Source organism: Gopherus evgoodei, chromosome 7, assembly GCF_007399415.2.
Source record: "Gopherus evgoodei ecotype Sinaloan lineage chromosome 7, rGopEvg1_v1.p, whole genome shotgun sequence".
Classification (NCBI taxonomy): domain Eukaryota; kingdom Metazoa; phylum Chordata; order Testudines; family Testudinidae; genus Gopherus; species Gopherus evgoodei.
The window spans coordinates 79,937,202-79,952,043 of NC_044328.1; the positions used below are offsets into that span (position 1 = coordinate 79,937,202).

Below are 14,842 nucleotides of genomic sequence, written 5' to 3' on the forward strand. Positions count from 1 at the left end.
CTTTAGATTCTCTCTAGCAAGGGCTAAAGAGTGTTGGAGGGTGCTTTGTAGGTTGCTTACAAAGTCCAGAATGTTAGTTCCTGGAGAAGGCGTAAACCCCTCCCATTGCTGCTTCACCAACTGTAATGGCCCCTTAACCTCGTGACCATACACAAGTTCAAATGGTGAAAACCCTAAACTGGGATGTGATACAGCCCTGTAGGCAAACAGCAACTGCTGCAACACTAGGTCCCAATTATTGGAGAATTCGTTGATGAATTTTCGTATCATGGCCCCCAAAATTCCATTGAACCTTTCCACCAGGCCATTGTGGTTTGATGGTGGTACAGGGTGGCAACCAAGTGATTCACCCCATGAGTTTCCCACAGTTTTTCCATGGTCCCTGCCAGGAAATTAGACCCTGAATCTGTAAGGATGTCGGAGGGCCAACCTACCCTGGCAAAGATGTCTGTTAGGGCCAGGCACACAGTGTTAGCCCTGGTGTTGCCTAGAGCAACTGCTTCTGGCCATCGGGTAGCAAAGTCCACTAAAGTCAGTACGTACTGCTTTCCTCTGGGCGTCTTTTTTGGGAAAGGGCCCAGAATATCCACAGCTACTCGCTGAAATGGGACCTCAATTATGGGGAGTGGCTGGAGAGGGGCCTTGACCTGGTCTTGAGGCTTACCCACTCTTTGGCATACCTCACAAGACCGGACATACTTGGCAACATCCTTGCCCATCTCCTCCCAGTGGAAGGACTTCCCCAACCGGTCCTTGGTTCTGTTCACCCCAGCATGGCCACTGGGATGATCATGGGCTAAGCTTAAGAGCTTCCCACGGTACTTAGTTGGAACCACCAACTGTTTTTGCAGCTGCCATTCTTCCCGGTGTCCACCAGAAAGAATTTCCTTGTATAAAAGTCCTTGGTCTATAACAAACCGGGATCGATTAGAAGAGCTGAGAGGCGGTGGGGTGCTCCGTGCCGCCGCCCACGCTTTCTGAAGGCTGTCATCTGCTTCCTGCTCAGCCTGGAACTGTTCCCTTGAGGCTGGGGTCACCAGTTCTTCCTCAGACTGTGGACTTGGACTTGGTCCCTCTGGAAGCGATGTAGGTGATGGGGTTGTTTCCGTTGCTGGTGAACCGCTCTCCGCTGGTGCACCTGAGGGTATTTCAGGCTCTGGCTGAGCCTTTTGGGTATGGCTGTCTTTTGCTTCTGCCAGTTCTGGCTTGCTGGCGCCCTCTGGCGTTGAGTTTGAAGATGTGGTTGCACTTGCTGGTGCTGGTTGCTGTTCCAGTTCCGGGCCTGGGACTGGAGATGCTGTGGCTGTTTCAGTGGTAGGCATGGAATCCGGGTCCACTACCTCTGTCTGGGTCTCTGGTAACACAGACGGGGCCTCTGTGGACGGCTCAGGAACATGAATGGGTCTGGAAGCTTGCCTGGTTTGGCTACGTGTAACCATTCCCACTCTCTTGGCCCGCCTCACCTGGTTGGCCAAGTCTTCCCCCAGTAGCATGGGGATAGGATAATTGTCATAGACTGCAAAAGTCCACATTCCTGACCAGCCTTTGTACTGGACAGGCAGTTGAGCTGTAGGCAAGTCTACAGCTTGTGACATGAAGGGGTAAATTGTAACTTTGGCCTTTGGGTTGATGAATTTGGGGTCAACGAAGGATTGGTGGATAGCTGACACTTGTGCCCCCGTGTCTCTCCACGCAGTAACCTTCTTTCCGCCCACTCTCAAATTTTCCCTTCGCTCCAAGGGTATTTGAGAGGCATCCGGGCCTGGGGATCTTTGGTGTGATGGTGGTGTAATGAATTGCACTCGCATGGTGTTCTTGGGACAGTTGGCCTTGATATGTCCCAGTTCATTACACTTAAAGCATCTTCCATCTGATGGGTCACTGGGCCGAGGTGAGTTACTGGAGACTGGTGAGGTGGAAGGGTAGGGTGTCTGTGGCTTTACTTGGGTGGTATGTGGGGTCTTTGGCTGTCCTTGGTTGTAGGGTTTATGGTCTGTGTGCCCCCTGTGGTAATCGTTCCCCTTGACAGTAGCTTTCTTGCTTTCTGCCAGTTCCATCCATTTGGCTCCAATCTCCCCCGCCTCAGCGAGATCTTTGGGTTTTCCATCTTGTATGTACCGTGTGATGTCTTCAGGAACACCATCCAAGAACTGCTCCATTTGTATGAGGAGGTTCAGTTCTTCCAAGGTTTGAATGTTGTTTCCTGTTATCCAGGCCTCATAGTTTTTTTGCAGTGTAGTAGGCGTGTTTGGGAAATGACACCTCTGGTTTCCACTTTTGGGTTCTGAAGCGCCGACGGGCATGATCTGGGGTTATCCCCATCCTGTATTTGGCCTTGGTTTGAAAAAGTTTATAGTCATTCATTTGCTGCTTAGGCATTTCAGCTGCCACCTCTGCTAAAGGTCCACTGAGTTGTGGCCTTAATTCTACCATGTACTGGTCTTCGGGGATGCTGTACCCAAGACAGGCTCTTTCAAAATTTTCCAAGAAGGCCTCGGTGTCATCACCTGCCTTGTAGGTGGGAAATTTCCTGTGCTGTGGAGCAATAATTGGCGCCGGGTTGTTAGGGTTGGCTGGCACATGCAGCCCAGCTTTTGCCAACTCCAGTTCATGTTTTCTCTGTTTTTCCTTCTCTTCATTCTCTTTTTGTTGTTTTTCCATTTCTCGGCAGTGGGACGCCTCTTCTTCTTCTTGCTTCCTTCTGTGGGCCAACTCTTCTTCTTCTAGTTTTCTTTTGTAGGCTGCCTGTTCTCTTTGGTAGGCTGCCTCTCTTTCTCTCTCTCTTATTTCCATCTCTGTTTGTTTTATTTCCAGTTGTCGCCTGTGTTCAGCTTCTCTGAATTGGTCTTCGGCCTCAATTTTTGCCTTGGTAGACATGGTTCCTGTTTTCTTGTGTTGGGGTGCTCTCCGGTGTTTCTCTTCTGAACTGCAGGCTCTCTGTTGCCTCCTGAAGTCTGCCTAGCAACAGTGCCTTTAGCTAATCTTCAATGTTAAGTAAACCTGAAAAACCACTTTATTTGCATTTATATAGTGCTGGTATGACTCTCAATGGGAGTGCTATTGTGTGACAAAAGACTCGTGATAGCACCTTAACGACTTCTTGCTTAACATGCAAGCCACAAACTGCCACAGAGAGCAGAGAAAAAAAATTTTTTTCTCTGGTTCTCTTTTAAAACCAAAACTGTTTCTCTCTGCTAAAAAGCCCTTAGCAGAGAAAAGAAAAATATAATATTCCTACTGGCTTCTGGATTCTGTCTATCTCCCACCCGCTGCCACTCATGTTATAACTTTAATCCCAGATTTGGACCTTAGCGTCCAAAATATGGGGGTTAGCATGAAAACCTCCAAGCTTAGTTACCAGCTTAGACCTGGTACTTGCTGCCACCACCCAAAAAATTAGAGTGTTTTGGGGCACTCTGGTCCCCCTGAAAAACCTTCGCTGGGGACCCCAAGACCCAAATCCCTTGAGTCTCACAACAAAGGGAAATAATCCTTTTTCCCTTCCCCCCTCCAGGTGCTCCTGGAGAGATACACAGACACAAGCTCTGTGAATCCAAACAGAGTGACTCCCCCTCTCCGTTCCCGGTCCTGGAAACAAAAAGGACTTTCCTATTCCCCCAGAGGGAATGCAAAATCAGGCTAGCCAATTCAACACACACCGATCTCCCCTGATTTCTTCCTCCCACCAATTCCCTGGTGAGTACAGACTCAATTTCCCTGAAGTAAAGAAAAACTCCAACAGGTCTTAAAAGAAAGCTTTATAAAAAAAGAAAGAAAAATACATACAAATGTTCTCTCTATATTAAGGTGACACAACACAGGGTCGATTGCTTAAAAGAATATTGAATAAACAGCCTTATTCAAAAAGAATACAAATCAAAGCACTCCAGCACTTATATTCATGCAAATACCAAAGAAAAGAAACCATATAACTTACTATCTGATCTCTTTGTCCTTACACTTAGAAACAGAAGATTAGAAAACAGAACTACTTCTCCAAAGCTCAGAGAAAGCAGGCAGCCAGAAAACAAAGACCCCAGACACAAAATTCCCTCCACCCAAAGTTGAAAAAATCCGGTTTCCTGATTGGTCCTCTGGTCAGGTGCTTCAGGTGAAAGAGACATTAACCCTTAGCTATCTGTTTATGACAGGCCATGCAATGGCAATCAGGATGACCCGGGCTCTGTCTGTCTTTAATTTTTCCAGGACCTGGCCGATCAGTGGGATCGGGGGGCGGGGGGGAGGCATAGAGAAACTGGCCTGACCAGGATAGTAGGAAGGGCTCAGAGCTCCCGCTAGGAGCAGAACTGGAGACACCAGTGGTTCTGCCAAGTCCCAGACAGGTCCGCCTGAGGAGTTCTCCACTCTTGGAAAAGTCTGTGCACCACCACTGGGTGTACAGACCACTTGTGCTGAGAGGAGAAGTCTCGGCTCAGGTGATCCGCCCATGAGTTCCAGGTGTCCAATAGGTGGTAGGCCTGTAGGCAAATATCGTGGGCTATCCAGAAGTCGCACAGCTTGAGGGCTTCCTGGCAGAGGAGCGGGCCCTGCCTTCCCTTTTGATGTAAAATATCGAGGTCACATTGTCCGCGAGAATCCTGACCACTCTGCCCTTCAGGTGTGAGCAGAAGGCCACGCACGCCAGCTGGACCGCCTTGATGTTTATATGCAGGACAAGGTCTTGCACAGATCACAGACCTTGGGTCTGATCGTCCCGCACATTGACATATCAGACCTGGGGTGGGGAGCCTGACACTAGCTCCACCTTCGTTGGCCTGCCCCTGAATGGGACCCTGGTGAGCATATTCCCTAGGGAGGACCACCATTGTAGGGAGGCGATCATCGGCTTGGGCACAGTGAGGACCGTGTCCATCCTGTCTCTGGCCTGGGAGAACACAAGATCAAACAGAGCAGGAGGGATCTCATCCTGAGTCTGGCATTGTGAACCACATACGTGCATGCCGACATGTGACCAAGGAGCTGGAAACACGCTCTGGCTATCGTCATGGGAAACTTTGTGACCGTGTTGATGAATCCTTTCAGGGTCTCGAATCTGTCTGGTGGGAGGGAGGCACTGGACATCATCACATTCAGGACTGCCCCGATAAACTCTATGCGCTGGACTAGGACTAACGTGGACATGGGTGTCGTTCACCAATAGTCCCCGGGTGGCGCACGGGAACAGGAGTGCCATGTGATCCCACACCTGTGACTGGGAATTGCTCTTGATCAGCAAGTCATCCAACTAGGGGAAGATCTGGACCCCACAATGTCTGAGGTAGGCCGCCACAACAGACATGTACTTTCTGAATACCCTGGGAGCAGTGGACAGGCCAAACAGGAGGACCATAAATTGGTTGTTTCACAGTTGGGCAGGAGCACTAAGGAAGCGCCTGTGCCCCTTGAAAATATGAATATGGAAGCATGTGTCCTGCAGATCAAGGGCAGCGTACCAGTCCCTGGGATCCAGGGAGGGGATGATGGAGGCCAGAGAAACCACATGAAACGTGAGCTTTATCATGTACTGGTTCAGGTTTCGGAGGCCCAGGATGGGCCTGAGCCTCCCTTTGGCCATCAGGATAAGGAAATAGCGGGAGTAGTACCCCTTGCATTTGAACTCCACTGGCAACAGCTCCCCCGCTCCTAAGCCAAGGAGCCGCCCCACTTCCTGCTCTAGCAGGGCCTTGTGAGACAAGGGACGGGTGCAGAGGGTGGTTGGGTGAGGTAGAGGTAAACTGGAGAGTGTAGCCCTGGGAGATGGTGTTGAGCACCCAACAGTCCAAAGTCAGCCGCGATCACTCCAGGAGAAAAAGCACACAAGCGGTTGGAGAAGGGAAGCTTTATTGTGGGTGGATCCCTGTTGTGAACTGGTAGGTCACCCCCAGGTGTCCCATCAAAACTGATGTTTCCCCACCTGTTTACCCTTGGAGGACCCAGGAGGAGGGGCAGACTGAGACTGCCTCTATGGCCATTTCTTATAGTTCTGTGACTTTTTATAAGGGAGCCTGTATTTAGAGTGGGTGGCCTGGGTGGAAGCCTGCTGAGGCTTAAACTTGGGCCAAGCTGGAGCCGGGACATAGAGGCCAACTGTCTTCAAGGTAGTGCGGGAATCTTTCAGGCTGTGCAACTTCATGTCCATTTGTTCCACAAACAGGCCTCGCCATTAAATGGGAGGTCCTGCAAGGAGTTCTGCACCTCACTGGACAGCTCAGGCAGCAGGAGCCACGATACCCTTCTCCTGGACACCGCGGAGGCCATGAACCTTGCAGCCATATCCACAGCATTCGATGCGGCCTGCAGGGTTACCCTGGCAGCCGCTGTACCCTCCTCCATCAGAGCTTTGAACTCCTGTCACGTTCCTGGAGGGAGTCCTCAAATTTGGGCAGAGAGCCCCACAAATTGAACTCCTACAGACTCAGGAGAGCCTGATTCGTCACCCTTAACTGGAAACTAGAGGACGAATAAACCTCTCCCCCAAATAAGTCCAGCCTCCTTGAGTCTTTATTTTTCGGAGTAGGGACTGGTTGGAGCTGCCTCTCCCAGTGGTTGATTGACTCGACCACCAGGGAGTTGGGGGCAGGGTGGGTGTACAGGTATTCATGCCCCTTGGCAGGCACAAAGTACTTTTGTTCTGCCCTCTTAGAGATGGGGTGCAAGAAAGCTGGGGTTTGCCACAAGGCATTTGAAATTTTTGCCACCCCTTTGTGGAAAGGGAGGGCCACCCTGCCCAGTACCATGGCTGATAGGACGTTGAAGAGGGAGTCAGAGGGTTCCTCCACCTCTTCAGCCTGAAGGTTGAGGCTTGATGCTACCCTTTTCAATAGTTCCTGGTGGGCCTTAGAGTCCTCCTGCGGAACAGAGGGAGAAGGGGCCGTAATCGCCTCATCAGGGGAGGGTGAGGATGCAGGCTCAGTACTCTGCATACCCATTGGTGCCGGAGGTCCCACAATTTGGTCGCCCTCTGGGCATGGAATCAAAGATGCATGTCCCACCGACTCCTTTCTGGGAGGCTGGGAAAAGGAGGCTGATGGTTGTTCTGAGGCTCCAGCCACTGAGCAAGCCCCTACCGGGGCCCATTGGTACTATGGTGCTGGCCAAGGAGCCCGGTGCCACTGCACTTGCTGTGGCACCGGCGGAGCAGGCTTTTCAGCCTGACTAGCCTGTCCTATTGACGAACGACTACCTGCCGCTCTCCCTGGACTGGGAGAAGCAGTGGTGTTGGGAACGGTGCCGACCATGAGACCGTGATCCCGACGTGGAGGAATGGTACCGCCAGTAGCTGCTGCTCCATGATCTGCTCCGACAGGTGGATCTGCGCTAGTGAGGCACTGGTGATCGACACTCGGGACTGCAGGAGTGGTGCTGTGGTGGCGTCCTGGAGCGAGATGAAGAACGGAAACGGTGTTGACATTCGTATCGCAACAGGCTATGGTAGCCTCTGGGAGAGGAGGACCTCCATTGCCATCTGTCTCGGTCTCAACAGGGCCTGCTCCTTTCGCAAGGTCTACGGTCCCTCGAGGCGGAGCGGTGCCTGGAACCCCTGTCAGTCAGAACCCAGCCAGACAACCTGGTGGGGGTCGACAGCGACCGGCATGGACTACGCATGGGATGGTTGCTGAACAGCAAACGGCATCGTGAACATTCCCTCGACAGCAAATGGTACTGACCAGGAGGTGACTGCGGCAATCCAAGCGGTGGCTTGCCTCTGGACCAGGGAGCCAACGGTGGCGGAGTCGGAGGCCAGGAGTAAAACAGGGACCGAGAACTGCCCAATGTGAGTCTACTCTCTCCCCTGGTCCTGCTCCAGTGCCTCGGCAGAGAAGACCTCTTCTTAGCCTTCTTGGTGTGCCCTGAGGGCAGGGAGCAATGTTGACTCGTGGAAGTCACTGAAGGGTCACCGCGCACTGATGCTGCGGTACCCAGTGCCGACTTGGAGGAGCGCACCGGAGTTGAGGTCAACACAGACTCCATCAGAATGGCTTGGAGCCGAACGTCCCTTTCTTTCTTGGTCCGAGGCTTGAAAGATCTGCAAATCTTGCAGTGATCGCTGAGATGGGTTTCCCCCAGACAGCGTAAACAGTCTGTGTGTGGGTCACTCACTGGCATTGGCCGCCTGCAAGTGTCACATGACTTAAAGCTCAGGGCATAGGCCACGCCCCAACCTGGGCGCACTAAACTAAACTAACACTAATCTGAACTACTTCACCTATAGGTACTATTACTATTAATGAACAAGAGTTCTAGAGGAAAGCTGCAGACAAGCTAGAGCAGAGCAGTTCCAATGCACCTTCGCTGGCAGCAAGAAGGAACTGAGGGCGGGGGGGGCGCGTAACTCCCCGTATACCGTACCAAAGAGACACCACTCCAGGGGTTGCTAGGGGTGCTCCCCTATGGGTACTGCTAGGGGAAAAACTTCCGGCACTGGTGCACATGGCGAGCACCTATTGTGGCATACACATGAGCAATCACTTGAAGAAGAGCTTTAGGTGCAAGGCTATTTATACAAGAGGCCCCACTGGGGAGAAGCCAACGCTGGATAAACCAAAGCTCAACTGTAGCATGGCAACCACCAACAGAGCACTGGGCAGCTAAGAGAACAGGCTTAGATGGAGACTGCAACTCAAGTGACTGGAAGGGGCCAAAAAACTAAGTCCCTGACTGCAAAATGGAAAGGAGATGTGATCTGGGGGCCATGCAGCCTCCTTGCTGAAGGGGCCCATGTAGTACTGGTTAAGAAGTGAAGTTCAGAGGCACTTAGGGATATTTGCCATGCAAACTCATTATCGATACAATGCAGGTGCAATCATTCTGCCTGGCAGCACCATATAAAATCGTGATCACTGAACTGCCATTAGATTAGAGCTGGTGAAGACGCATGAGCAGAAGGATCTCTTTGTAGGAACTGGAGCCAGCGCAGAGAAGTATGGCAAAAACTTGGAAGCTGAACAATCGGAGCCATAGCAGCACTGCTATCAGGTACTATGTGCCGCATGAATGAGACATTCAGGGTTTGTGCCACCATCCCTAGGAGTATGTCAATGATTTGTTCCCTCAACTGCCATCCAATAATCACCATCTAGATGCACTGAACAGCTCTGAAAGCTGTTCCTATAGCAATGCACATGTCCACAGTATCAGTGGAAGAATTTCCAAGTGGCAGCCTCCAATCTAAGTTGCCTTGATTCTGTCAGTCGAAGCCCAGCGTAGCAGCAAACAGGCAGGTCACAGCAGCTAAACCATTGTACTTTTCTCCAGTACCCTGAAGGGGGAGTTCTATACATACAATCCAAGAGATGGAACAAACAGTCTACTGCCAAGTTTTTCAGCACCTACTTTTCAGTGAGACGCAGTAGACTGCAAAGCTGTTCCACTGCTGCTGCCCTATTCCCATATCACGGATCATCTCCTCCACTTCCGGGCGCTGGCTCTGCAGGAGCATCTCAATTCCTGAAACAGACACGTCTGTTCAGGTTCCCACACAGCCATGAAGAGTGGACTGGGAAAGGAGTTGGAGTGCTGGGTTGTTACCTGGGCCACTAGTGTGTTGATCCCCACTGCAGTGACACACTGGGATGGAAGCTACAGCTGCCCACTAGCTGCCCTTAGTGAGCTGGGCTGTTTGGGAGGAACAGTGGGGCAGCAACGGCTTAGCAAAGGGTGGGGGGGAGAAGGGGGGGCAGTGTGCTGTAGTGGATGCGAGCACCAGGCTGGGATTCAGAACTCCTGTGCTCTATTCCTTGTCACTGTCCCTGGGCATTCACATCAATATCTACATGCCTTGGTTACTCCACCTGTAAGCCAAGCTCCCAGTGCTAAGGATGAAAAGCTCTAGCTAAGTGCCAAATGGTTATTGTTTAGAGAGCAATAACTGCCCGGAGGTGCCGGGGTGGGGAAGAGGTGGCGATGAGTTTGGACAGGTCAGGACCAATGAGGACACACCAGCACTGATGCAGGAGGTTCCCAAAACAACAGTGCAACAGCAGTGACATTTCCATCTGCACTAGGACTGAGGCTGAACCCAAGTAGCTCTGCATTGATAGCCATTCAGAACTACTGCACAAGACCTCTAAGAAAGTAAGTGACTCGGACCACTGAACAGCATGCTTGCCCCAGCCCACATATACGTACACAGCAGAGGCCCTGTATCTAACCCTCTCCATGGTTTTCAGTTTATTTCTCAGCCTTCGGGCCTCCTCGTCTTTGCCATCTTTAGTTTCTTCCTGCTGCTGCTCCAGGTACTTCATTTGTTTCTGAGATTGAGACAGGCACATTTGTGCAGTTAGCATGGCACATAGGAGACACATAGCTAGTACGTGTACATTGAAATACCTGCACAACCTGCTCAGCAGTCACGCTCCTCAAAGCTCTCACCATCTTATCAGCCCAGAAGCAAGGTGTCCATAGGTTCCCACCCAGCTACATCACTCACTCAGCTCCCAACACATGGCAAGTTCTCAGTGCTGGCCATCAGATACTTCAGTCCATGAACTGCTTGATCCCATTGCTCCCATTAGGATTATTCGTGGAGAGTTATATGTGATCCTCTCCTTCCGTGTTCAGAAGTGATGAAGATCCACAGGGAAGAGTCTCCAGCTACTGCAGCCTTCTCCCCATTCAGACACTCCGTTACCTCTGAACTAACTCTCCCATTTTGCTGAACTGCCATCTGTTGCCAGATGTGAGAAGAAATCCTGCATGGGACTTTGCTGGGAGCTCAGACACTTTATCAAGACAAACTCAACATGGTGCCCTCAGATTACACTGGAGGAGCATCTGGAGCTGTCTGAAGGTGCTGCCTGGTTTTCTAGGTATTCTCAAAATGACTGGCAGTAGGACATGGCCTGAGCAGGATCAACTGAATATTACTGTGTATAAGGGGCTCCCAAGGGGATCACATGGTTTTTTAAAACACTCTTTCAGTTCACCTGTATTCACTCCCTAAGCTTTGATCTGCCTGGACAGTTTAACATATCAGCTTCTAAGGTTCCTGATGGCTTTCCTTCTTTTCACTGAGACACTGTTTGATCTGACTCCAGAGAGAAGATTGGCCAAAGACAGTGTCCTCTCCTCTTGGCAGAAGCCAGAGAGGTTTAATATGCATTCAATCTCAGACCCTTCCACTGGCTCACCAGATACAAGATACAAAAGGAGGCCTGAGATGCCACTGTCCCTCTGCAAGGTCTCACCTTGCCTGGCTAGGATGTTTATCTTTCTCATACCAGTGCCACTTTTTGCCTCTCCTGGCCAGCTCTCTCCACCACATTTGCACTACTGTTTCTACTTCCCTCACACTGCTCTAAACTGGCACGATACACGGTTCTCAGACTCCCTGGCCAGAACTGCCAACGCAACCATATCTGCTGTTCTGGCATCCAGCTGTGGCCCGGAGGCACCAAGCAGGTTCATTGGTAACTGACGCAGTCCTAGCAGAGGAAAGGTCCTGCTTGAAGCTGGTGAATTTGGTCTTTGCCATGGCTCTGCCAGGCCTGCAACAGTATAGCAGAGGCTCCAAGGCTTATGCTTTAAACAGTCTGAGGAGAAACAGTGCACAGAACTCTGCAGGGAGATCTCAGACCCTTTCAAGAGGACAAGACGCAATGAGCATGGTGCCTTTTCTTCCAACGTTCCCAGATTACATTGGAGGGGCTTTCACATGTGTCAGAGAGCAATTACAGTCAGAGGAAAGATAGGTTATGAGTCTCCCCTTGAATCTGGGGTAGGGAAAGCCCAGGAGAGAGGGGGTGTGGAAACCTAGCAGCCAACCCAATCACCTAGAGCAAAATCATCTTGGGAAGGGCTCATTTGTATCTGCTGCAACAGCACACCCCGATTTAGAGTTTTACAGCAACTGGAGTGTTTACGTGACCAGGAAATGCTAATAAGCCTCACAGAGAAATTCTGTTCATTGGGACACCCCAGTGACCTATAAAACCACTGAAAAACATTAAAGTCAAGGACAAAGGGACAAGATACCCTTGGGGTGAAGAGAGATTTTCACAGGTTCACCTTTTTCTTCTGTTTAACCTAGGTGCGTTAAGAATGCAGCTCCGCACTCACAGTTGATGAAGCACAGCTTACTCGGTGGCAGACAAAGTGCACCCCCAATACGTGGAATTTATGGCACTATCATCTCAATTAAGCAGCAGCTAAGACCAATCACTGTGATTAAGTTGCATCAGTTTCCCTGGGGAGCACCACAGGGAAGTGGCCATCCCATCCCCATCCTAGTTTACTCACTCATGAGTTTTGACTATATACATATAGACACACACATACATATACACAGAAACAGATTATTTCCTGTTAGTGGCTTGACTATAGAACAGGTTTGACAGCAGCACAATGGTTGGTCCAACCCAGCCTCAGCTTGTAACTTTCTCCTTGTACATTTCAATTAACTTGCCCGGGTGGAGGCGGAAATCACTGATTAACATTAATCAATTCACGCAGAACCCCACCAGGCCTACAGAAAGATTTAATGCAGGGCACTAGTGTCAGCCCTCAACAGAAGCTAGGGTCTCGCTCCCTAAGCAAGCATTCACACTGATGGGATGGAAGATCAATACTGACACTGCATCAACAAGCCAGACCCAGCTCACTGCAGGCTCAACACCTCAGCATACTGGGTAATGCAGGGAAGCATGTGTATGCCTCTCATTCCCTGGCCTTGAGCGGAATGCTGTTTTTAAGTAGGATTCTAACAAACCACCCCAGCCATAAATTGCTAAGGCTAAGCACAGAGAAGACCCAATGTCTTAACATGTCAAGTACCCCAACTGCTTTATATTCATCCAATAAGTGTATTGTTTCCCCAATATCTCACCTCTTCCAAGGTGCATGGGTTCAAGGGAGATAGCTCAGGAGATTACTGTCCCAGGGTGGTGTGTGTTAGAACTGAAAAACATCGCCTTGAAATAACACTGCTGCCCTAGAGAACCTTACCCCTTTGCCCCAGTGGCTATTCTATAGCACCACCTCCTCAAGGAGCTCAGACAAGATTAAAGGATTGTCTTAAATGGGAACGCAGCCCCATTACTCTCCTTCCACTTCACATCTGGAGAGATGGGGCCCACACGCGTCACAGGGAGCTGGTTTCAGAGCAACAAACAGAACTTAGACCTCTGAGCACAGAGCCACTTGTCCTCTCTGCACAGGCCTGAGGACAGTGTGACCCAGAGGAAGAGCTAGTGAGACTGTAACCCTAGTCAGAAATGGGGAAGATCAGATGTACGCTGCCCATGGAGGAAAGTACCTTGAGAGTGGAACACAGCATCTCTGTCTCACACAGGGCTTTCTGGAGTGACTCGATGGTGACGCTGTGAACATCCACAGTCTCCCTCAGTGTGTCTATGATTGACTGGCAGTCTCGCTTCTCCTTCTCTGAAAGGAAATGCTCACATAGCACTTGGAATGCCTTGCCCTGGGCAGCCCTGAGACCCACGGGTCTGAGGGCAGATATGAAACCAGAGTTACAGACAGGATACATACATTCAGTCTGAGAAACTCTCAGAGACGTAGCCATTTCCCATCAGACCTTCTCCTCACTGAATGCAGTGTGTCAGACAGGACCTGTGCTACGCAATCCCTGAACTCAGAACCAGTAAACTTCAAACATTTCTTTACCAATCAAGAAATGTTCCCCTCAGTGGCCCTTCAGCCCTGTCCTAGCTTTCCCAGTCAACGTGGACTGAGATAACTATCATGCACTATCCTCCAGCAGCGCCCAAAGGCAAGCTTGGGCGCAAGGAGCTGGCATCCTTGCATGCCGAACAAAACATTTATAGAACTACAAAGCTCTGGTGAGCTGCCTTGACGCTGCTCTCCCAGCGAGAAGTCATGTGTGCAGGGTACATGCTTAGCTAGGCTTGACAGCCACTGCTGTGCATAGGAACACAGTGCCTACGTGCAGAGCAATTATACTGCTGTGTAGTTATGCTGCTGTCACTCACCCTCACCACAGTCTGTGTGTCTCAGGGTGTGAGATCACAAATACACAAGCGAAGCAGCATTAAAGCACAGCTCTGCAGAATGCACTGGAGCTCTGAAAGGCCATGTGATATTTGATTAAGGCAGATTTATCACTCTGGAACATTTCCAGTCCTTGCACGTCACAAGGCTTTAAATCCTTGTGACGTTATTGATATAATTTGGGACCACATAGAACATGGGTTGCAACCAAGGTCCTGTAGTGGCACCAAATCCTATGTAAAGGGGGTCATATAAGGTGTCTAAGACCAACTTATGAGTTACTGGTTATGATTATGCTGTCTGTATGTCTGTATCATTTTGTAGTTGAAGTTATAAGTATTGGCTGTATATTGTCTGTATTTCAAATTGGTGCTGCAGTTCTGGGAAACACCCCAGACAAGTTGGTGTTAGCTCTGCTTAGCCTGCTTGATGGCCCATTAAGGACCATCAGCTACACAACTGACCCACTGAGAGGAGGCAGATATGCCTTGTGACTCAGCAGGGTGTGCAGGGACTTGCCCATGTGACTCCAAACTCCATGTTGCTGTAATTTTCCACAGTAAGAACAAAGAAGTGTTCTTACACCTGGAAGTGCCTATATAAGGCGGATGCCTCATCTCCATCTTGTCTTCAAACCTGCTTCTTACCTCTGGAGGGACTTTGCTGCAAGCTGAAGCTCTACACAAGGGACTGATGACCCATCCCAGCGGGGGATGTTCTCCGGAGACTTGATTTGAACCTGCAGTTTACTCCATCACTGCTACAAGCCTGAACTAAGAACTTTGCCATTACTGTATGTAATTGATTTCATTTAACCAATTCTAGCTCTCATTTCTACCTTTTTCCTTTTATGAATAAACCTTTAGGTTTTAAA

General features: G+C 50.2%; 1 protein-coding gene across 1 annotated transcript in view; it reads right to left on the reverse strand.

Moving 5' to 3' along the window:
• TRAIP (TRAF interacting protein) overlaps positions 1-14,842 on the reverse strand; it is a 54,518-nt gene that overhangs the window by 21,229 nt on the left and 18,447 nt on the right. Inside the window, exons 6-8 of the mRNA XM_030569004.1 lie at positions 13,253-13,380; positions 10,152-10,250; positions 9,330-9,445 (exon numbers count right to left, since the gene is read on the reverse strand). Coding sequence (XP_030424864.1) covers positions 9,330-9,445; positions 10,152-10,250; positions 13,253-13,380 — 343 coding nt within the window. The remainder of the gene's footprint in view (positions 1-9,329; positions 9,446-10,151; positions 10,251-13,252; positions 13,381-14,842) is intronic.